This window comes from Anolis carolinensis, chromosome 2 (genome assembly GCF_035594765.1).
Source record: "Anolis carolinensis isolate JA03-04 chromosome 2, rAnoCar3.1.pri, whole genome shotgun sequence".
Taxonomy (NCBI): Eukaryota; Metazoa; Chordata; class Lepidosauria; order Squamata; family Dactyloidae; genus Anolis; species Anolis carolinensis.
This window is the reverse complement of record NC_085842.1, coordinates 279,608,528-279,632,816: the sequence shown is the minus strand read 5'-3', so window position 1 is coordinate 279,632,816 and position 24,289 is coordinate 279,608,528. Positions and strand designations below refer to the sequence as shown.

At 37.6% G+C, this 24,289-nt stretch overlaps 1 protein-coding gene across 3 annotated transcripts in view; it reads left to right on the top strand.

Moving 5' to 3' along the window:
• The window catches only part of adgrv1 (adhesion G protein-coupled receptor V1), a 328,646-nt gene that overhangs the window by 256,881 nt on the left and 47,476 nt on the right, over nucleotides 1-24,289 (top strand). Inside the window, exon 86 of one of the 3 annotated variants that reach the window (XM_008103035.3) lies at nucleotides 23,357-23,514. The exons of 1 other annotated variant lie outside the window; for it this stretch is intronic. In XM_008103035.3, the coding sequence (XP_008101242.2) occupies nucleotides 23,357-23,514 (158 nt within the window). Of the gene's footprint in view, nucleotides 1-5,563; nucleotides 7,878-23,356; nucleotides 23,515-24,289 lie in introns of those variants that run through there. One more of the 3 variants, XM_062972254.1, reaches the window with a different exon arrangement.

Here is a 24,289-nt window from a genome sequence, read left to right as displayed (position 1 = left end):
ATAGCGGCTTGGAAAGGAAACGCGGGAGCGAAGCAGTGACGACAGAGGAAGTACGCCACAGTGAGGGCAAGTCCGAGTCCTCACTGTAAGGGCGGAAATATAACTACGAAACGGTACGGCTGCAAAAAAGCTCCGGCGGGAAACCAAAGCTGACGGAATTGATAAAACTGGAAGCGGAACCAGATATGATCCTGGCGAGGCTCAGATACTAAACAAAGGTGCTGTAGTTATTTAAAACTAATTAAGCATCTGCCAAACGGAGGAGGAGAACATCGAGAACATCGAAGGAGCGGCGCTTACTGAGGGGACAGATTGAGAACAGAGTTTCATCAGGAGGATCGACGAGAGACGACGTGGGACAGAGACACAGTGAGGATCGTTTAACTTTGAAGGTGGAAAGATTTAGAGGATAACAAAACTATAAAGGTTTTATAGGGGTAACAGCCCCAAGTATATAATCAACTACCAAACTACAGAGACAGTAAGAAGTAAGCAAAGATTAATTGGGGAAGTATTTGAAATGACTGTGAAGGGACTGCGTAGTAAAGATCAGAGAGTAATATTTTAGAGTCGAATGAATTTAGAAGTAGAATCAAATATAATAAATAAAATACAAAATATCTATTAAAGCATTAATTAATTAACTAAAGCTAGCAGAAATAGTTAGAAGATCGACTTAATAATAATCAAATTAAACCAAAAATTAATTAAAAATTAATTCAAAAAATTAATTAAAAAATCAATAATTTTAAGTCAACAGATCTGGAAGAAAACATAAAACTCATAATAAGAAAATATAAAAAACATAAAAGGTGAGATTATACAAGGGAGAAATTACCTCATTCCAAGATGGCAGGGGCAAGAGCGAAATTTGAAAATAATAAAAGTGCTATGAGAAGACCTTCACAATCCGATGATATTAATCTCAGAGACATTTTAAAAGAAATTCAGAAATTGGCAGAGAAACAAGATGAATATCAAAGGGAATCTCAAAAGAAGCTAGATAAACAAAGTATACAACAAAGGGAACTATGCCAGGAGCTATTGGATATGAAAAAAGAAATTAAAGAAATTGGTCTACTGAAAAAATAGATGGTGAAAACAAACAAGGAGATTAACTTTTTAAAATCAGAGAACACCAAAATAATTAAACAACAGAACAAAATACAAAAAAAGATGGATGATTTAGAACAGAAAAACGCAAAAATTGATAAAATAGAAAAATCACAAGAACAATTAGAGCAAAACGAAAGAGAATTCCAACTGCGATTCCGAAATATTCAGGAAGAGGCGAAAGAGGACATTAGACAATTGGTTATAAAGATGATCGCGAAACTCTTAAACTGCCCAGAAGAAGATATAGATAATGAAATTGATAAAGTTTATCGTATTCAGACAAATTTCTCCAGGAAGAATAGAGTCGCAAGAGACGTTATTATACACTTTGTAAAGAAAAGAACCAGAGAAGAGGTCCTTATGCAAAATAGCCGGAACCCAATCTATTTCAAGGATAAAAAAGTAATTGTGCTTAAGGAATTCCCACAAGCTACTTTAAATAGAAGAAGGAAGTACTTCTTCCTAACGGACAAACTTAAAAAATTAAAAATACGCTTCAGGTGGGAAAGAACTGAAGGAATAATGGAGTCATATAAGGAAGAAAAACACTGGCTAACATCAGAAGAGAAGGCAAGGGAATTTTACAGGAAATTTATAGAAGGAAAAGGTGAACCCCCTGCAGAAGATACCACGCCACCGTCAGTCAAAAGGAAAAAACCGAAAAGGGCCCGTCATAAATCATCAGAGGGAGAAGAGATGGACGTAAATCCTCATTTTAAAAGCTCTAAGCTTGATGATGAAGGGGAAGGCACAAAAGAAGATGAAGAGGAGGTAGAGACAGAAGGAGAAGAAGAAGAGGGTAGAATCTCAGAAGTAGAACAAGCCCTAGGAACAGATCAAGAATTAACGAAATCTGAGGAACCCCAAGAAAATGAACATGAATAAAGATAATTTTACGCAATGTCTAAAAATCTTTAAAATAATGTAAACGGATTAAACTCCCCTAACAAAAGAAAACGTCTCATGTCTCAATTGATAAGAGGAAATTATGACATAGTGGCCCTACAGGAAACCCACATAATAGCAAAACATGCAATCCATCTAACAAATAAGAGAATCGGCAATGAATTTATTGCGTCAGATATCGTTAAAAAAAGGGGCGTAGTAATCTATGTTAAAGATAATATCCCAGCAACGGTTCAATTTAAAGATTTGGAAGGTAGATATGTAGCTGTTACGATTGATATTGGCCGACAAAAAATTCTTATTTGTAATATTTACGCCCCGAACGGCCCAAAAAAGGGCTTTGTGAGTGAACTAAGGAGAAATATTATGAAATCTAACTACGATCACCTAATAGTATTAGGAGACTTTAATGGAGTTCTGGATGTAGGCCTTGATACAAGTAGGCAAAATAAAAGTAGGAATTATGTTAAAACAAGATTACTCCCACATAATTTTATAAAACTAAAGGAAGAATACGACCTTCAAGACGTCTGGCGAATTCATAACCCAGAAAAACAAGACTACACCTTTTTCTCCGCTAGATATCAAACATGGGCGAGAATAGATATGGTCTGGTCATCCAACTCATTATGCACTAAAATAGGAGAAATTAAAATACATCCCAGAGACAAATCTGATCATTGTCCTATCAGTCTCACGATAAATAAAATAAAACCGTCCCTTAGGTGGAGATTAGATGAAAATTTATTGAAATCAGAGGAGGATATTAATAAAAATAAGAAGCTGATAACAGAGTTCTTCACAATCAATAATACACCGGAAATTAGAGATCAAATTATGTGGGATGCGTTCAAGGCAGTCATGAGAGGACATTTTATTCAACAAAAAGCAGAGAGAAACAAGCGGAAAAATAAGGAACTAAACAAGATCAAGAAAGAAATAGAATCTCTAGAGAACAAACTTAAGATGAACCCCTCTAACAAAGAAATAATCAAAGAACTGAGTATTTGGAAGAAAAAGAAATCACAAAAGGAACTAGAAGATACTGCGAGACAGTTGAAATTTATAAAACAATATAACTTCGAAAACGCAAACAAACCGGGTTTGTGGTTGGCAAGGAGAATAAGAAAGAAAAGACAACGACAACAGATAATAAAAATAATAGAGAACGGTAAAACACACACAACAGATGAGGAAATACTAGAGAAATTTAAACAGTATTATACGAACTTATATAAAAAAGAAGGAATTGATGTAAACGAAATATCCCAATACTTAGGAGAATTTCATTTACAAAAAATATCAGATCAACAAAGAGAATCATTAAACAAAGAGATAACAACAGAGGAAATTAGAAAAGCAATAAAGATGATGAAAGCAAATAAGGCTCTGGGACCAGATGGGTTCCAAGCCGAATTTTACAAAGTTTTCCAAGAGGAAACATTACCATACCTGCAAAAAATTATGAACGCAGCATTAAAAAATTCGGAAATACCCGAATCGTGGACACAGGCAGAAGTAATTGCTATCCCAAAAGAAAATAGTGACCTGATGGATATAAGAAATTATAGACCAATATCCCTTTTAAATGCAGATTATGAAATTTTTACAACAATTCTAGCTAACAGATTCAAGGAATTTTTAAAAATTTGGATTGGCCCTGATCAAAAAGGTTTTCTTCCAGGCAGAAACATGAATGAAAATGTAAGATGTATAGTGGACATTATTGAATATTATGAACTTCACCACGAAAAAGAAGTTGCCCTACTTGCTATCGATGCAGAAAAGGCGTTTGACAATTTAAATTGGTCCTTTTTTAAATTATTATTCAAAGAAGTAGATATTGGATTCCATTTCTTGAACGCCATAGAAGCGATATACAATAGACAAACTGCTAAAGTTGTGATAAATAATCAACAATCAGTGAGCTTTGAAATTGAAAAAGGAACAAGGCAAGGTTGTCCACTCTCGCCCCTAATATTCATTTTTGCTTTAGAAACACTCATTGGTAACATTCGTAAAGATAAAGATCTGAAAGGCACCAAAATAAGAAACCAGGAGTACAAAATCCGGGCCTTCGCCGATGATGTAATCTGCATAATAGAAGAACCTAGACATCAAATTGGTAAATGGGTGGCGACAATAGAACGTTTTGGCAATCTAGCAGGATTTAAAATAAACAAACAAAAAACAAAAATATTAACAAAAAACATCACTAAGAAGAACCAAGCAACCCTACAAGAACTCTCTGGCATAAAGATAGTTTCCAAACTAAAATATTTAGGGATTTGGTTAACGGTGAAGAACTCTCAATTATTGAAAAATAACTACCAGGAAAAATGGAAAGAAATCCAAAAAGATTTACGACAATGGCAATCTCTAAATATATCCCTGCTAGGCCGTATAGCAACGATCAAGATGAATATTCTACCTAAAATGTTACACTTATTCCAAAACTTACCGATTCTAAGAAACCAAAAATTGTTCAACATCTGGAATAAGGAACTATCCAAATTCGTATGGAAAAATAAAAAGCCGAGAACAAATTATAAAGTAATGACGGACCTTAAAAGTAAGGGGGGATTCGGCCTTCCAAACTTAAATCTTTATTATGAGGCATGCACCCTAAAATGGGTTAAGGAATGGATTACCCTGGCTGATGAGAATATCTTAACCCTAGAGGGCCACGATCTACGTAGAGGGTGGCATGCATACCTGTGGTATGAAAAAAGACTAGTGGAGAAAAATTTCGGCAATCACTTTATTAGAGCATCTTTAATCAAAGTTTGGGAGAAGTATAAGAAATATTTATATAACAAAACTCCATTATGGATTTCGTCACTGGAAGCTAATCAAAGAAATTTACTAGGGTGGAAAATTTGGCCTAGATATAAAGATCTCTTGAGGAAAAAGGGGGGAGAATATGAACTAAAAGTGCAGGAAGAACTGAAAGATAGATTTAAAAGTATCTCCTGGTTTCAATATGCACAAATTAGAGAGCAATTTATAAAAGATAAAAAAGTAGGTTTCAGCGGAGAGGAGGGTGCATGGGATAAAATAATATCATCAAATAGGAAGGAAATTTCAAAGATTTACAACATGTTATTAGGTTGGTCTACTGAAACTGAATCAGTGAAAAACTGTATGATCAGGTGGGCAAAAAATATTGGCCGTCCAATAAGAATGGAAGAATGGGAACGGATTTGGAATAAAAAGCTAAAGTATACATATGCATGGGATTTAAAAGAAAATTGGCTAAAGATTTTTCACAGATGGTACATGACCCCAAAAAAACTAAATTCAATGTATAAAAATTACCAGAAAGTCTGTTGGAAATGTAAAATGCAGGAAGGGACATTTTTCCACTCATGGTGGACTTGTGAAAAGTTACAAAAATTTTGGAAAATGATCCACGAAGAGGCACAAAAAATTCTGAATAAAAAATTCCCAATGAAACCAGAATATTATTTACTGGGAATACTGGATACAGCATTTGAATTAGATACCAATGATGATAAACTGTTTATATATATCTCTACAGCAGCAAGAATAACTATTGCAAAAAGATGGAAAACAGAACAGATCCCCCAATTGGAACAATGGTTGGAGAAACTGGAAGAGATTAAAGACATGGATAAACTAACGTTTTACCTGAAAGCAATTAGAGGAGAACCAATCAAAAATACAAAGTGGGAAAAACTGGACTTATACATTAAGCAAAGGACTTTAATAGTAAATTGAACCGGGACTTAGACACAAAGATATACCAAAGAAACTGTTCCCGAGTAGGGGATAGAATGGAAGTTTTCAACGTACCCCTAACCCTGCCCTGTTTACCCCTGTGTGTCCCTCCCATCCCCCTCACTCCCCCCCCTATTCCCCTCCCCAGATATACCTCACTGTTAGTCCAATTGTTACTTTGTTTTTAGATCGTGTCTATGTATATCACTTACCCTCAATAAAAATTTAAAAAGAAAAAAAAAGATTTAACTGTTTGTTAAAGAAATATGTAGGATTTATACTTGATAAAATAATTTTCCAAAAAACATCAATGCTACCAGATAAGGTGTAAGACAATGTGATCGAAGCCTCACAGTGTCCAAATGCAACAGATAATAACAATAAATATAATGTAGTACATTATCTTTTTATCATATACGGTGCCCCCTTAATATCCACTATGGATATTCTCCATAGATATCAAAATCTGTGGATACTCAAGTTCCATTGCATATAACGATATAGTAATATGGTGAACATTATGTTAAATGGGAACATCAAGGTTTGGATTTTGGGAAAATATTTTCAAACCATGGATAGTTGGAGCCTTGGATATGGAGGGCCAACTGCTTACATCACTTCTAGATGACAGCACCTTGAATCCAAGGAGTTCCTTCCCTTAGTGGAAGAAGTGTTCACCATTTTTGGAAACTGCCACCTATAAGATATAGTAATATGGTGAACATTATGTTAAATGGGAACATCAAGGTTTGGATTTTGGGAAAATATTTTCAAACCATGGATAGTTGGAGCCTTGGATATGGAGGGCCAACTGCTTACATCACTTCTAGATGACAGCACCTTGAATCCAAGGAGTTCCTTCCCTTAGTGGAAGAAGTGTTCACCATTTTTGGAAACTGCCACCTATAAGAAAAAGTTTCTTTCATCTAAGAAGGGAAATCATTAGAACTGATCCATTTTGTTTTCCTACCAATAATTCTGCAAGGACCTCAATTTTAGAATTGGGGAACTGAGACTGAAGCCTATGTAGATAATGTATGCTTCAAACAAAATTGCAAGCTATAGTGACTATAGACAGTTTTATAGTGACTATAGACAGACTATATGCTATGCTTATAGTACAAATTAGTTCATTGTGCTGAAGAGCAAGTAGGTCACAGTAGATCCCTCAACAATATATGTTCTATATGTAATTGTTCACTTATTCAATCAGTTCATTGTGCTGAAGAGCAAGTGGGTCACAGTAGATCACGACCGGTTTCAATTAGGTCTTCTTCAAGTGAATTAATCTGGGAAAATTATAATGAATTAACCAAAAAAATATAAACATATAACATATCCACATAAATGTCATTATAAATTTGACATAGAGACTTACAATAGTACATTCATATGTATACCCTTTATGCTCCTCTTTCTAGTTGTGTTTTTATGTCTTCTCTTTTTTTCTAGAGTGGGTCTAAATAAAAGGAACAAACAGTGGCTATAACATAATTTAAGATTTTTAAGTTTCAACAATTATATACAGAACATATATTGTTGAGCTACAGTCATTTTTGATGTATGGATTATGTTTATTACAATTGTGAATTCTGAACATATTGTATTTTATTCTATATGAGTTCTTACGTTATACTTGTTGATTGAACATTGCTAAAGCAATCACTACATTTGTGGGTATCTATTACTTTTGTGCATAACCAGGAACCCATTTACTTGATATAGTACAAATTAGCCATTCTGCACCATTACAAAAAACTGATTCAACCCATATATTGACAATCAGACAAGGTGGCTGTTTTGGGCAGAAAATGTGCATTATCAAAGGTGGCATATTGTTCATTATTTCCTTTGTGATTCTTGTGTTTTTACTGGTGAAACGTATTTTGCAAGCTTTTCTACCTCATGCACCAAAATAATCTGGTTGACCTTATATACAGTTCAGGAGAATGATAAGGTCTCCTTTGCTGCATTACCTGGGACAGACCAATGTTTTAATCTGACCCTGTGGATGACTATGACAAATCTGTGGCATTGATTGTGACAAAAATGAACGGACACTGTAGAGCTATAGATTTGATAATGACAAAAAATAAAGTTGTTGCAAAAAGGAATGTGTGATTAAATCTTGCTAAATTGATCACTTTCAACAAGACAGTCTTTCTTGAGATCTCAAGAGAGTCTGTTAAAAGAGTTTGTTAATCCCCCCCCCAAACACACACACACACACAAATTGCCTCTAAGTCAACAATGGGACAGCAAATGTCTTTTTCAGAATAGTTTTTGTAACTTATAAAAGAATGTCTCTGGATGAAACTGGTGCCTTTTCATTTCATAATTCAAAGCAGGCACGAACAGCAAGCCTGACTCTAATTGATGTAAAAGATGTGAACAACTCATCCAGTACTTCTAATCCTAAGGTGATGCAAAAAGGTAGCATCTATCATACCGGTAGTTAGCACAATTTACAGAATGGGGAAACATGTGACTAATGGAAAAAAAATATCACTGTAATCTAGGCAAGGAGAAGTGTTTAGTGTGTTCTTACATGTGAGATTGAGGTGAGTGAGGAGTTGGATCCTTAGAGTGCCACCTGTTAACCTAACACTCTTTAGTAAAAGTGTGTGAATCCCTTCCAAAATATGAGAAGCTGAATTTATTTAGATATGCACACAAGATCACATTCTTTTATCTTATTGACGTGTAGTATTCTTGCTTCAGATGTTGGCCATGCAGTGGTTATGCAGTACTGGTCACTATAACCAACTGTGGCAAACATGGTATGGAAAGTCATTGTGATACAAAAAGCGAAGGCAAGAACCTCTCCTCATAAATAGGTTACACTTGTGTTTGCCTAGGAATCTTTATCTACTACAGTACCAACCATGCTGAGCCCCTGGTGGCACAGAGGATTAACCGCTGAGCTAGTGAACTTGCTGACCAAAAGGTTGGCAGTTTGAATCAAGGGAACGGAGTGAGCTCCCGCTGTTAGCCCCAGCTTCTGCCAACCTAGCAGTTCAAAAACATGCAAATGTGAGTAGATCAATAGGCACCGCTCTAGCGGGAAGGTAACGGCGCTCCATGCAGTCATGCCGGCCACATGTCCTTGGAGGTGTCTACAGACAATGCTGGTTCTTCAGCCTAGAAATGGAGATGAGCACCAACCCCCGAATCGGACATGACTGGACTTAATGTCAGAGGGAAACCTTTACCTTTACCTACCAACCATGTTAACATTCTGAAATAGTAGATTGAAAAAGTGTGATGTATATGCATTTGTGAGTGGAGCAGAAATGAGTTATTTCAGCCATGTGCATTGATCTGTCTTGCACTAGAGCTATGTAGCTACAGAAGATTTTGTGACATCACAATTGTGCAGTTATATGGATAGCAGCATCAGAATTACCCAAAGTTATTTTCCTTTGTTGTAGGTAGAGGGTTTCAGATCAGCACACAGTACTGTTTGTTTTCAGGGTTTTTCATATATTTGCACATATTTGTCATTGAGGCAAAACCAATGTTAGAAGCCTCCACCCCTCTTCCCTCCAAAACCCAGTCATGAATCAGAAGATTATGGCTTGAGAGTGTTTATAATAAAAATGCTAGCTTACTGTGGAAATATGATTTGGAAATCTCCATGGGGAAAGAAGTGTGTGTGTTTATCGTTTGAAACTGTAGTCATTTTTAGATGGTGAATAAGAGCACTTAGGTATTTAATTTTAGCAAGTTTGCAGTGTGTGATATTTCTGGATAACTCGAACACCCATATATGATGTAATGATTCTGCATTTGGGACCAGCTTCCTGTAAGCGGATCCAAGATCCCTTTTTGAGTGGGTAGATGTTTATACCTGTGCAAAGATTAACTAGCCGCAGCGAAGCACATAATCTGTAGTAGAAATCAGTTAGAAAAGTCTTATGTCAAACTGGAAAACATTTATATGTATGTAATCTTTACACATTAAATCTTTGATCAGAAGTTATAAAGCATTGGTTCTCAACCTGGGGTCCCCAGATGTTTTTGGCCTACAACTCCCAAAAATCTCAGCCAGTTTAACAGCTGTTAGGATTTCTGGGAGTTGAAGGCCAGAAACATCTGGGAATCCCAGGTTGAGAACCACTGTTATAAAGAGTGTTGCCACTTCAGATTTTGACTTCAAGCAGGTGTCCATTGCCAACCAAAAATAACAAAATTATGAAGCTTAAAGACTACTAACATGATGGGTTGCAATACCATAATTAGAGAACAATTGTTTCATTATATTATTTTCAGATACTGCACAACTTTCTTTTTCCCCCCACCCCCGTCAGCAGAAGTATAGAAAACAGCATCATATTCAGAAATAGTTTGTTTGTGTGTGTGTGTGTGTGTGTGTGTGTGTGTGTGTGTTGTGAGAAATAGGTTTGCCCAGCAGTGTTCTAATTTTCTTTTGCTTAGAACTGGTCCCAAATTGGTTCAAAATAAGATCAATCCCTGAACATTCTGTACAATTGATCAGATTTGTTTCTTTTATATCCCACCTTTCTGCCAGCATGGATCCTAGGCAGCTTGCAACCTTTGAAAAAAAATGCAATTCCACTTTTTAAAAAAATGATTAAACTGAACTTCTATTTTTAATAAGTTACAAGTACAAGTTATAAGCAGTTTTGAAAACACATTTACAACATAATAAAATAGAAACATCACACTCATCATTACAATCACCATCTGATACAACATATTATAAACCAAACAAATCCTTAAATAAAGAAATCTTTACCTCCTGGCAGAAAAACAACAGGGAGGCGGCCACTTGGAACTCCTGTGGAAAGGGAGTTCCATGACACTGGAGTAGCCACCAAGAAGGCTGTTGTCCATGTCCTCATCAGGCATTCCTGCAATGGTTGTGGGACTGAGGACCCTTCTACATTATACGAAAATGCAAGCGGAAATGGGTTAAAAAACCCACACTTCTGCCCATCTTCTAGTCCCCACCCAACCCCAAAACGTGGCCTTTCCCTGCAGGGGTGGCTACATCCTAAACTGATTGAAATTGGGGATACGATGAAGCCACCCAACGCCCCAAATCTTCCCCCCCAAAATGTACTGAAAAGTGTCCGTACCCACCACCACCCCGGCCTCTCGTGTCATTTCATCCATCAGGAGGACATGAGAAGAGGATTCATGGCTGCCAGGGACCCTTTTCAGTTTTAGGGGGGAAACTTGGGGCTTGGAGAAGGGGATGGGTGCCTTCTCACACCTTTGGGCTCCAGGAGATGGCTGTGTGGATTCACCCTCGGGAAATGCCTGATGCATCCCAAGAGTCAATCCACACAGGCCCAATACCTCGTTAGACCCAGATCTTTCATTAAGATCCTGATCTAATGAGGTATTTCATTAATGTGAAGTAAACCAGGAAAACCCGGGGCCCTTCTAGACAGGCCCTATATCCCAGAATCTGATCCCAGGTTTTCTATTTATCCCAGATTATCCAGCAATGTTGGCTCATATAATTTAGTTTAAAACGGAAAACCTGGGATCAGATCCTGAGATATAGATAGGGACTGTTTGCCAGGGCAGCACTAATTTGCTTTTTCCAGAGTCGTCATTTGAATGACTCCAGGAAAAGTAAGACAGGTTTCAAATTAAAGGCATCTTTGGAAGGGCCTTGAGAGAAAGCCTTCCAGACCAGGAAAGCTTATATAGAGATAAGCTGTTTTTCAAATTACCCATATTAAACCTATGTAGGGTGTTAAAGTTCACAACCACCATTTTGAACTCTGCCTGAAAATGTATCGATTCGACATACAGTGGAGTTAATTCAACAATATGATCCTTATAACCTCCCCCAGTCAGTGATCTAGGGCAATTTTTGGACCCACTGAAATGTTTGAATAATTTTCAAAGGAAGCCCCCCCCCCCATCCCCCCACACACAACTGTGTTATAATAATCCAGACAGGATATAATAAAGGCATGGAAGCCTATTATTATTATTATTATTATTATTATTATTATTATTATTATTATTATTATTATTATTATTATGGAAGCCTCACTGTTTTATTTAGATACATAGTTTGCTCTTCCAAGGAAAACACCCCCCCCCCCCCCCCCCGAATTGTCTGGAAATACATAGAACTACTAACCTACAGGAAGCATCCGGTGGCACAGCAGATTAAACCACTGAGTTGCTGAACTTGCTGACCAAATGGTTATGGTTTGAATCTGGGGAGCGGGGTGAGCTCCCACTTTTAGCCCCAGCTTCTGCCAACCTGGCAGTTCAAAAACATGCAAATGTGAGTAGATCAATAAGCACCACTCTGGCAGGAAAGTAACGGTGCTCCATGCAGTCATGCCAGCCACATGACCTTGGAGGTGTCTATGGACATCGCTGACTCTTCGGCTTAGAAATGGAGATGAGCACAAACTCCCAGAGTCGGACACGGCTAGACTTGATGTCAGGGAAAAACCTTTACCTTTTGCTAACCTACACCCCTTTTCAATGTAAACTTGGAAAACGTGAAACAATATTCCATGATTGAATTTTGATTTTACCATAATAAGGGTAGGAACTGAATATATGTTTTACTTGATGTAATGTAGTGCCTCCTCCCCCTACTTTGATAATATGGCAGTTGTAAATAGTAGTAGTAACAGTACTTATCATCTTATTTATTTATTTATTACATTTATATCCCGCTCTTCTCACCCCGGAGGGGACTCAGAGTGGGTTACAAATCAAATGTACATACAATATATTATTAGGATAGCACAATATAAGCATTAAATTACTATATTGTACTATATCATTATATAGTAATATTATTACTAATATTAATTTAATATATAATATATAATTATTATATTATATTATTAGTATAATATTGTATTACACTATAATATTATCAATATAAGTATATACAATATATTATATATTTATAAATTATTGTATATAATGTGTGTGTGTGTGTGTGTGTGTGTAAAATTAGCATAGCATGTTGTCACAGGAGACAAGATGGAACTATTTTCCTGGCTCTCAGGTTGGTATGATGTCTTCCTCCCCCCCCCCCCCCCGCCCGCTCTTCACTCTGGTCCCAGAGTGGCAGTTATTCCTTGATGGGAGGAGCTGCCAACTGATGGAACAGGAGACAGGATGGTTTGATGTCTTCCTGGCCCCCTCGTTCTTCACTCTCGTCATTAGTTATCATCATCACTGTCGATATCCTGAGTCAATCTGTCAAATGAACTTGAAATGTGTAGTAAATACAAGTTAGAGTCAGGATAAGAAAAACAGTCACCCTTCATTTGTATGTACAGATACCATTCCAAAAACAAACTCTAATTTGATCAATTCCTTTGAAGTGTTCAAGTTCTCTCAACTGTTTCTTTTCATCATATGATAGATGAAATCACTCGCAGACTATTATGAAGCAATAGCTAGAGGGCAATCTCAGCCATCAGAATTTGTGATACAACCCATTGAGATCTTAAAGGATGGGCTGAAACATGCAAACCACCAAAGTAGAGGTGCTAAAATTGGAAGAACAAGGGTGAAACCAGACCTGCCACCCTCCATCAGTTTGACACATGACTTTCATTGGGCAGCTCTAGGTAGACATTGATTTTCTCATGAAGAGCATGTGTGTAATCTGATTTGTTTTCAACATGTATTTCGAAACAAGCCCTTTTCCCATTTAGATTGATATTGAAGGAAAACAGCAGAAATGTAATGAGGATACAAATGTGGTAATCACCAAAGTTTGCACCTTTAAAATCTTGGGTGTAGTGTCATTATACACCCATATAATGGAAACAGAGAACATAGTAGTAGGCCCAGAACTGATATTGTCAGTTTTCATTTGTAAAAAAAATGTTGTGAGGATAAAGTTTGAGTGTGTGCAGGTTATTCCTCATAACATACTATGTGAGATGCTGAATTATAACCTTACATTTTATTAATATTAGTGTCAATACTATTAATATATGAATTTTAATAGTATCATATTTATCTGTATGTTTTAATGATGCTGTACCCCATTTTGAGCCAAACAGTGATTTCATAATCAGAAATATTATGTGGCATTAGGCAGCAGGATCCTACCATCCCTTATATAAACTTCCCCTTATTTTCTGTCTTGTCTCTATTCACCAATTACAAAGAATTCTGAGTTTGAACAAATGATTAGTGCTAAACAGAATTGCCTTCAAGCCATTGTTCACAAGCTCATTTCAAATCACGATTTGAAGGCAATTCATGATTACCACTAATCATCATTTATTCCGCCTTAGAACTCCCCCCAAAAAAACTACAGCTAAAGCAATTGCAAATTAACTGTTTTGTGAGTGTTGGAATCAGCTCCAAAACCTTAAATATATCACTGTGTAAATAGAGCTGCAAGTGTCACAGCTGTTTTTAGACAGGAAATTCTTGAGCAAGTGATATGGTCCATAAGGGAACTGTTTACAGAGCTGCTGGCTTTGAGTGCTGAATACAATTTAGAGAAAATCCCCTGCTCATGCTGTACAGGCATTTAAGGGGCTTTTACTAAAGTCAACGTTTGCAGTTATGCTCCATCAAAGAGAAACAAAAACAAAAGCATAGCAAATAGTAATAAGGGGAAAGTCCAACTAGTGTGCCAAATTAAAGCAACAAGTCTATATATTTTTTTCTTTCTCCTTTCCAAAATCAAGTAATTTCTAAATAATTTGCATAGTTATTGCATGCACAGTGATTCCCCCCTCCCCTTCCCTATTTTTCATGTTGCTGGAAAGAACTGTTAAGATGTTACTTTTTAATGTAGAGATGCATGATAGAAAGCCTGTGGCAAGTCAGTCCATGTTCAATCAATACAGTTATTAAATAATTCAGCTGTACAAATCTGCATGAATAACATTTGATTATACACATGCACACTTCTATACATCTCAATATGATCTCAAACATAGTACTATGCAGGTAGGAATTAACTTGGTATAAGTAGAGAAGTCTTATTGTACTCTAGGCCAGGGGTTTTCAAACCTATTAAGCAGAGGGCTAGTTCACGGTCGCTCAGACTGTTGGGGGCCCAGGCTATAGTTTGAAAATATTAGAACAGTTTTGACCAACATAACTTACCAGTACTTTAGTGGGAAGTGTGGGCCTGCTTTTTGCTGATGAGATAGTCAAGTTAATTAAGATTGTTGTTGTTTGCCTTCAAGTCATTTCACACTTAGGGCAATCCTAAGTCTAACGTTTAGGGTGAGGGCTGGGTGAATGACCTTGGAGGGACACATCCGGCTCACAGGCCTTAGTTTGAGGACCCTTGCTGTAGACACTGAACCCACTAGCATTGTTTAAGAGGTATGAATGTTTCTCCCTCAGTTTAGTCCCTATGCCTTGTTTATTTTTTTTCAATAACCAAAATAAATGACTTCAGTTGACATCTATTAAACAAAGGTATTGCAAATAAGGAAGGGTTTAGTCCCATGTGAATGGTGACCCCTTCACTTATTCCAAGCATAGTAGCACTGAAAGAATTATTATGATGTGGTGACCTGTGCTGGATTCACCGCAAAGAGATCTGGGTCTAGCTCACCTGTCAGATTCCTGTCCACCAAATTACTGTTAAACAGCCACACACTGTATCATTGTCTAAGGAAATCTGAGGTCACCCACAGCAATCAGCCAAAATAAGGATGAGACTCAAGAGTAATCCAAAGTCCATTCCAAGATGTTCAAAGCCAAGTAGTTTCACCAGCACCAAGACTGCAAACCAAAATGTAATCCACACACCAAAATTAAGGTCCAGTCAAAGTCAAGGTTCACCAGCAGAGATTTAAGCTGTAGCAATTTCATCGACGTTGCTTCCAGCACCTAGCTGATCCAGTCTCCAGCTACTTATGCCACTTTGCCAAGTGATCTTAACTGTTGGCTCTCCTACCAGCCAACTGACTGGATCTCCTCTGCTGAATGGGATCAGTTCTTAATTGCAGCCTATTTATTTATTTATTTATTTATTACATCACTTCTACCCCGCCCTTCTCACCCATCAGGGGACTCAGGGCGGCTTACAATATAAACATACACATTAAAAACAGTTGTCATCAAATTTAAAAATCCATCAAGATTAAAAATTACAATAAAATTAAGAATATCCATTAAAATATACATAATAATACATTTAAATATACATTTAAGGCGCTTTCCATGTTCATGTGGGGTCTGTCAGTAGGTCATATGTTCTTATCTCATTTTTGCTGTTACTCATGCTCAAATGCCTGGTCCCATAACCATGTTTTTGTCCTCTTTCGGAAAGACAGGAGGGAGGGAGCCTGCCTGACTTCAATGGGGAGGGCGTTCCATAGGCGGGGAGCCACCACTGAAAAGGCACTGTCTTTCGTCCCCGCCAGAGGCACCTGTGAGGCTGGCGGGACCGCGAGCAGGGCCTCATCTGACGATCTTAAGCTTCGAGGTGGGTCATAGTGGGAGACACGTTCGGACAGATAAGCTGGGCCAGAACCGTTTAGAGCTTTATAGGCTAAAGCCAGCACCTTGAATGGAATACTAGGGTTTGCTCCCTGAAGCCCCTGATCCTGCCCTGACTTTGTATCCCTATCTCCTTGGGGCTGCTGCTCCTGCTTTGCAAAAGGTGGGTTTTTTAGTGTCAGGCTGCTCATGCTGCTGATCTATGTTTGCCACTAATTCATATGCTGGAAGAAGAAACCCTTCCTCTTTATCCTCAGCATAAACATGACACCACCATCTATTTGTGTTGCCCACTCGTTATCCTAACCAAGTCATTCTATCACACATGAGGATAAAATGCTATCTGCACCATCCAGGCAACACAAAGGAAAGAGAGAATATGAATGTGATAGATGGGCAGACTATCCATATACTCAAACTAGTCACTCAGTGAGAGGGACCAAGGATAGGAATTCTGAGTTGTTTCCTCACTCTTTGCCAGAAGTAGGGGGCTTCTCTACTCATATAAGCTTCCTTCCTGATGTAGAGTCCTGAAAATCATAATGCAGTCAAGGCCACAGTCTCTTTGGGAGTGTATCTATCTTTGGGGCAGTTTTGTTTTTTAAATAGATTTACTTGTGTTCATATCTCTATAGCATAATAGATAGATAACTGAATATATCATGGAGATGTGTTGCCTCATGTACTATGTCCAAGCCTACAATTGTATACCTGAATCCCAGTCTAAAACTATAGCAAGAGAAATAGAAAACTCCCGATATTTTGTCCTTTTTTGTCTTCTCCCCCTGCCCCTCCAAAAAAATCTTAATTTTCCTTAAAACGAAGTAATGCATTATATGACCTCTAGGCATGATGCAATGTCAAATGCAATATTTAATAAATGTGCATGCTTGAACCAATCTGAGGGTCTTTCAAGACAGTTTACTCTTTCCCAAAATGAACATTACATCTCCTCTTGTGTTATACTGCTACTAGATGTGTAGTGTGAAATCCCCTGTTCTTTCTTTAGAAAATAAGTTCTTTAATCACTGGACATGTGCCAGCTTATTCTATCCTTACTCTTAGATCTTACGTTGTGTGCAATGACTAGGTTGGGAGATATTGAATTGAGCTCAGTGCCGGTTTCCAGACATCATTAACCTTGAATTAATAATAAACTGAAAGGTATCAATCAAGTTGACTTATGTTGAAGGAGAGATTTTAAAAAGTATAATAATAAAATAGTGTTTGCATTATATTGCTAGACATTCACCTGAAAAAAGGTGAAAAACTAAAACACTGGCCCAGTCCTGGGATACTTGAGGTGCCTTTGTGCAGTTTTCAATACAGAACAAAGAAGGGCTCAAAGATAATCACTTTCCAACTTATGACTTAGACTATGTAAATCTCTATCCCTAAAGCCTCATTTAATTGATAGCTATATTCTACGGTGCTCCATGTAGTCATGCCGGCCACATGACCTTGGAGATGTCTATGGACAACGCCGGCTCTTCGGCTTAGAAATGGAGATGAGCACCAACCCCCAGAGTCAGACATGACTGGACGTAACATCAGGGGAAAACCTTTACCTTTACCTTATATCCTATTGTTATTACTACAACTATAATTCCAAGTTAAGACCTTTAGTTTAAAAAGATAAAATTGTCCCTTTTTGTTGATCTATTTCCAACTTAACTTATAACTCAATAGATTTAAATTAGTCTGTTGCTATTGCTGCCAATTTCGCCTTTCCAGTTGTCTGTCAGCATACTTTTATTGGATGAAGAGGGACTGCCCTTGAGGAATGCTTGGAAAAAAATTGAAAAGGGAAAATGGGAAAGAAACTACTGATCTGCTTAGAGCTGAGATCATAAAATGTCACACAAAAGGTGTTCCTTGTGTTACTTCATAAATTTTCCCACAGACAAGAGTTGCTTTTGGAAGCAAATAGAAAAAATGCTTTTCCTGTAACCATAGTAAGCAGACTGGTTTGTCAGAAATGGGGATTTATTTGAAATAGGGTTAGTTTCATCTTAGCAGATGTATGGTGTCTGTCCAGTCCTTCTGAAAGAAAGTTAGTGTCTGGGAAGATGGTGATTGTAAGAACTACAGAATAGTCAGGGCATATTAATCTGCATTAGGTGATTTTTAGCACCCATAAAATTGGTCGACTCGAAGATAGCCTCTTATTTTGTTCTGTGGGAGTTACACAGCAACAAATGTCTACACCGGTCTCATTAGTATTTTCTTTGTGTCACAGAGTTGACAAGACTAAAAGTCGGCCATGATTTAGAAGGAAGCACCCACAATTTCTCCCCCTCGTCTCACTTTGAGAACAAACAAGCTAACATCTGAGCGAATGGTAACCTCAAACATTTGCATGAATGTTTGCTCAGCAACAGTGTGTTGTACAAACAGCCAATGGGAAGCTTTTGTTCTGCTGCTTTTACATGTATCTGCTGTTTCCTGTTCATCAGCTGAGAAAGCCAGATGCAGTTCTTTTAATAAAAGGCCCCTGGGTTCACAATCTCTGCTCCCTGCCTTTCAGATGTAGGTTTCAAACCATTTGCAATTAAATTAACTGGCACAGTGTCTGCATCAGCACAGCCTAAGAGACTGGGTTAATGCTTTCTCCCATGCACATGGAAAGTGATTAACTGTGAATGTTACAGCTATGCACAAACTACAATACTCTTCTTCTTTAAAATTGGAACTGGCAAAGCTCAGATAAGCCTTCTGACATATTCATGCCCTACCCATTTCCCCACGTCAATGTGTGGTCAGCAAAGGAAGCCACATGAACAAAATTAGTTTGCTTGCAAGAAGCATGTGCTCATTAACAGGCACCATTCATCATACACAGACAGCAGAATCAGGTCAAAGATCTGTCATGCAGTGCTAGAGATGGTGTGTAGCTCACACTGCAAGAAAAAGAAAGAGCACACTCAGAAGCTGTTCTCAGAAATTGCAATTTGGAGTAGACAGGCCAAATATGAAGACATATGTGCATGAAAACACATGATCACGGATTTAGGGGAAATGCAGTCATGCCGGCCACATGACCTTGAAGGTGTCTACGGACAACGCCGGCTTTTCGGCTTAGAAATGGAGATGAGCACTGTAAGGAACTAAGAAAGACTGAGGTTCTTTCAGACAGGGGGGGACTTTTGAATCCCACCTCTTATACCAATTGCGGAGATGTGGGGATGGAGGTTGTTTTTATTAATTAATTATTATATATTTTATATCTGCTGCCACCAGTTATTAAAGATGTTTTTATTTAAAAGCTGCCACCCCTATAGGAATACATAGCCACTAGCTACTTAGAGAAGAGACTTTTAAATCTTGGTTTTTCTTTCTTCTTGTTTATTCTTGATGAATATGTGTATATGACAGAGACTGAGGTGTCTGAGAGAACAATAACACGTTTATTGAGGCACAAGCTTAATGGTTACAATTCTCACTTAGAGGCACTTTGATTGACAGTTGCAAAGCTAGAATGAGATGATTCAGACTTCCTAAAATGTCACTTCTTTCTCCACTGCTTTAACCTGCAGTCACCCTGTGAATTTCAGTCACAGACTATCTGTTACTTATCTGGAAACAGACAACCTTAAAATAAGCCACCAAACTTATTTTAAACTGACTCAAATAAGCACTTGAGCCTCCCTGATTCTCCAACTGAGAATCAGTCTTCACTGTAATTCATCCGATTACAGACTACCCTAAAATAAGTCACCAAACTTATTTTTAAATTGACTCAAAATGACCAACTGAGTCTCCCTGATCCCCTAACTTAGGATCAGCCTTCCCTGAGCTTCAACAGAGCCCAGACTCTAAAATCAACCTTCCCTGTGGTTCTCTGACCACCGACTGAGTTTCCCTCCAAATTCTGCTCTCTCTTCAGCTAAACTCAGTTGGCTCCGCCCCCCTCCTCCATGGCAACCACTCATGAGAGCAGAGTAACTGAAATACTGACTCTTTTAAAACACAGTTAAACATTACTTTTAAAACGCAGTTAAACATGACATCTGTAAACTAAAATTCATACTTCTTTACAAGCACCAACCCCCAGAGTCAGACATGACTGGACTTAACGTCAGGGGAAACCTTTACCTTTTACTACACAATACATGACAGCTATCCTATGTCTGTCACAGGGATTCTGATGGAACAGACCAGAGAAATTATGCAAACATAGTCACAGAGTAGGAAATTGCTAGGGCTACAATCTAACAAAGGAACCTTTTCAAGCTCTGTTTTTCTCTTTCAATTGGTGGCATTACTAGTGGTTATGTTTATATTTTACCCTTTCAAAAACCAAAGGACAAAACAGGTCGTAAGATCAACTTCCAAAATTAATTTGCTGGAATGGTGATGGGGAGTACTATAAGCAGAATGCCCACAATTATTTATAGATGTTTTGGAGGAATGCCCTCTGTCTCATCCCACCATTTCAGTAAAAGTTGTTACCCTGCCTGGTAGAAGTATTCCCTCCTCCATTGACCCTTCCACATTTCGTTGAGTGAAAACCTGCAATTGAAATGGGTTTAATTGACATGTTACCAATCAAAGTACATAAGATACTTAGCACAGTAAGAGTGGAAAATATTTTTATTTCGGCATAAAGATTAAGTAAGCAAAATCAAACTTAAACACTTACACCCAGGCACAACACTTGTAGAAATACTACTGTCAGCAATTATGGCTGGGAATCAGTTTTGCATAACTGGCTCCTGAAATTTATGCCCATTCGTCTCAGCAATATTGCTCCAGCCTTGTCTGGTTGGATGAAGACCATTAGTGAACACCAAGTATTGCCACATATTTTCTAACATTGTGGTTCTTGTTTTTAAATCATTCTGTTGTTACTTTGGTCATGTGTTTAGAGTCTGGAAGGCCTCTAGTCCAGTGCTAGGGCTCTTTCAGACTGAAAGAGGCTTGTCCCCTGTTTGGCTCCAATCATCTTATTCCTAATCCAGCCCAGTTTTCCGATCCTTCTCAAGGAAAAACAGCCCCAGAGCATGATGCTGCCACCAGCATGCTTACTAAGTGCCATGCACTCTCTGTGTATTTTTTCAGGTTTATTTACTGGATTGTAATTAAACATTGTTTATAAAGGGAATGGGGTGTGGAGAAGACTAGGTAAGCCCATTTTGTCATGTCAGCATTTTCTGCCAATATCATAGTTCAGAATGTTCCAATTAATTGCTCTGATGAGTCCTTGCATGCTCTCTGTAGAACAGAGTACATGATATTAAGCATTTAACAAGATAGTTATTTAGATTAAGAAGGGAAGCATTTTTAATATCAGCATACTGGTGTTCCTTCCTGTAGATAGCAAGAAGAACAAACAACAATTATAATTGCTTCTGTTTCACAGTCAAGTAATAGTTTCAGGGAAAAGAAGGTTGTTGAGTTTGCTAGAGTTTCTTATGTATAAAGCTAACAGAGCTTTCTTTCTTGTCTGTTGTATTCCTATCACTTATGCAGACTATTTAATCCTCATAGTTAACTACTCCAACTCTTTCCATTTTAGTTGAGTGAATAAACAATGTGCTCGTATGAGCAGGTGAATGCATGGTGGGAGCGTTTAACTTCTAATCTTGTATTTGAGGGTTCAGAGAAACAGGAAAACTAGGTGGCGAAGTGTGTTAAAGCACTGAGCTGCTGAACTTGCAGACCGAAAGGTCCCAGGTTCAAACCCCGGGAGCGGTGTGAGCGGCTGCTGTTAGCTCCAGCTTCTGCCAACCTAGCAGTTCGAAAATATGCCAATGTGAGTAGATCAATAGGTACCGCTCCAGCGGGAAGTTAACGGTGCTCCATGCAGTCATGCCGGCCACATGACCTTGGAGGTGTCTATGGACAATGCCGGCTCTTCAGCTTAGAAATGAAGATGAGCACCAACGCCCAGAGTCAGACATGACTAGACTTAACGTCAGGGGAAAACCTTTACCTAAGTCATTCTTGTTACTTGTTTCACCGATTTATTTATATTCTAACTTGCAATTGGATTCACATCCTAACTTTTAGTTGAATTGTCTTTAAAATCGCCTACAATAAATTATAACAATATGCACACACGTATATGTAAAAACATACTACACATAGCCCTGTAATCCTTAGTTTCTTGGCCAGTGACATAGATCAGATTGCATTTCTCCTTCAACTCAGTAATCTCAGAACAATCAAAAATTTCCTTTGCTTTCTTTGTAACAATCCTGGTTAGTAGGCTCCCTGTGGCTGTTCAAGAGACTAGGCTGGTCTCTTGCTTTATTTGCTTCTTGGGACGTTTGAGTTAGCAGTGTCCTTTTATCTCTTAGCTGATGGCATAAGCTCAGTGTTTCAGCTTTGTAGTTCCCAGCCATCTCCTTGGACCTCCTAATAGGTCAGGGATATCTGTATACCCTTGTCCATTGCAATCTATTTGAGACCAAATCTGTCCTTTGTAAATTATACCATCCAAGAGTTGTCACTGAATTTTTCAAGGCTATATTCAGATTAGGTTCTCTAAATTTGGCTTGCATAGATTGTTCAAGAATACTTACCTAGAATGGACACCCATGGACTGTAGGAGATCTTTCAGCAGAAATACTGTTATTCAGCTAAGGCACCAAGATGAGAGAGATTATAAAAATCAAATGTTGACAAAGAAAGAGGAAATGGTAACAGGAGCAGAGAAGGAAAAGAAAATGATCATTTCAGTCTACAAGTGGGATGTAGTTTTGTTTAACTAGGCTCAAACCTATAGCTTTGAATTGTGCACTCTTTTTAAAAAAAAGTATTTAAGAAACATTGTAGTTTTGAGTGCTATGCCTGGAAAATTGCATGATGCATTAGAATGCTGTAACTTAAAAGTGCCCAAACTGCATATTTTACAGATTTTAAAAAAACATTATTTTCTATAGGCAATTTTTTTTAAATCACATTGGGCTAAAAATAAGGTGATCTGCATCTTAATAGTCAATATTCATTGTTATTTTAAGATCAATGATTAATTAATTAGGCTTTTTTTAAAAAAAAAAAACCCTAACTTTTCATTTCAGATTATTTGGATAGATAATTAAAATAATTTGTAGCTTGTCAAATGTGTAGAATTCAACTCCCACTCAAACATCCATGAATGTTTGAAAAATAAATTTGTTGTTTTCTTTCTTTTTCTGTTCAGGTGCTTTATTCCAAATATTTATGCAGCACTGTTCACAGCTGCACTGGTACCACTTGTCTGCCTGGTGGTAGTATTTGTCGTGTTCATCCATGCCTACCAAGTGACACCCCAGTGGAAAGCGTATGATGATGTATTTAGAGGAAGAACCAATGCAGCAGGTATGAAGATTTGAAATAATTCTAATTTTAGAAAATGGTACTCATAACCTTTTAGAAAAACAGGACCTTTTAGAGATCATAACCTTTTAGCAAAGAATCCATTTGAATAGAATCTCCTCAAGTGGTATACAACCAAATATAACTATGCAAGGCAATTGGCTTCAGTTATTAGACTGAATAATCTGTTGTCTCTGATCTGTTAGGAAACAGAGAATATGCCAGTGCATAAAAATAGCAAATCTTCAGAAGTGTTTTTCAGTGCCCAAAAATATATCTACTCTCCCATAAAACAACGTGTCTTGTATTATGCACTCATGAGACAAAATAGACTTTAGTAAAAGTAGACATGTCTTGTATTATGCACTCATGAGACAAAGTAGACTTTAGTAAAAATAACATATTTGGTTTACTCACAACCTTCATGTGTTCAGCATACACAGGTATACAATTTATCAGTCAGTTACAGATATGTTTGAGATAGTTCTGTTTTATTCTGGTCAAAACATCTCTCTTAGAATAAACAGCAGGTTGACAGTCTGCAGTCTGAACAGTCACAAAGTCTAAAGAAGTATGTGCTCTGTGCTCATCTTAGAGCAGATCATGTGATCTGCAGCCCCTCCCACAACTTTTCAAGAAAACATAGAGCAAGGAAAGAAAGCTGCATACCCAGAACATACATATAATAAGTAAGCAACAGGATTATAGATGAACAAATTACTAGAGCAGGTTTGAAGAAGGTTGTAATTTTCAACATCTAAACAAACCAACAAGGGAG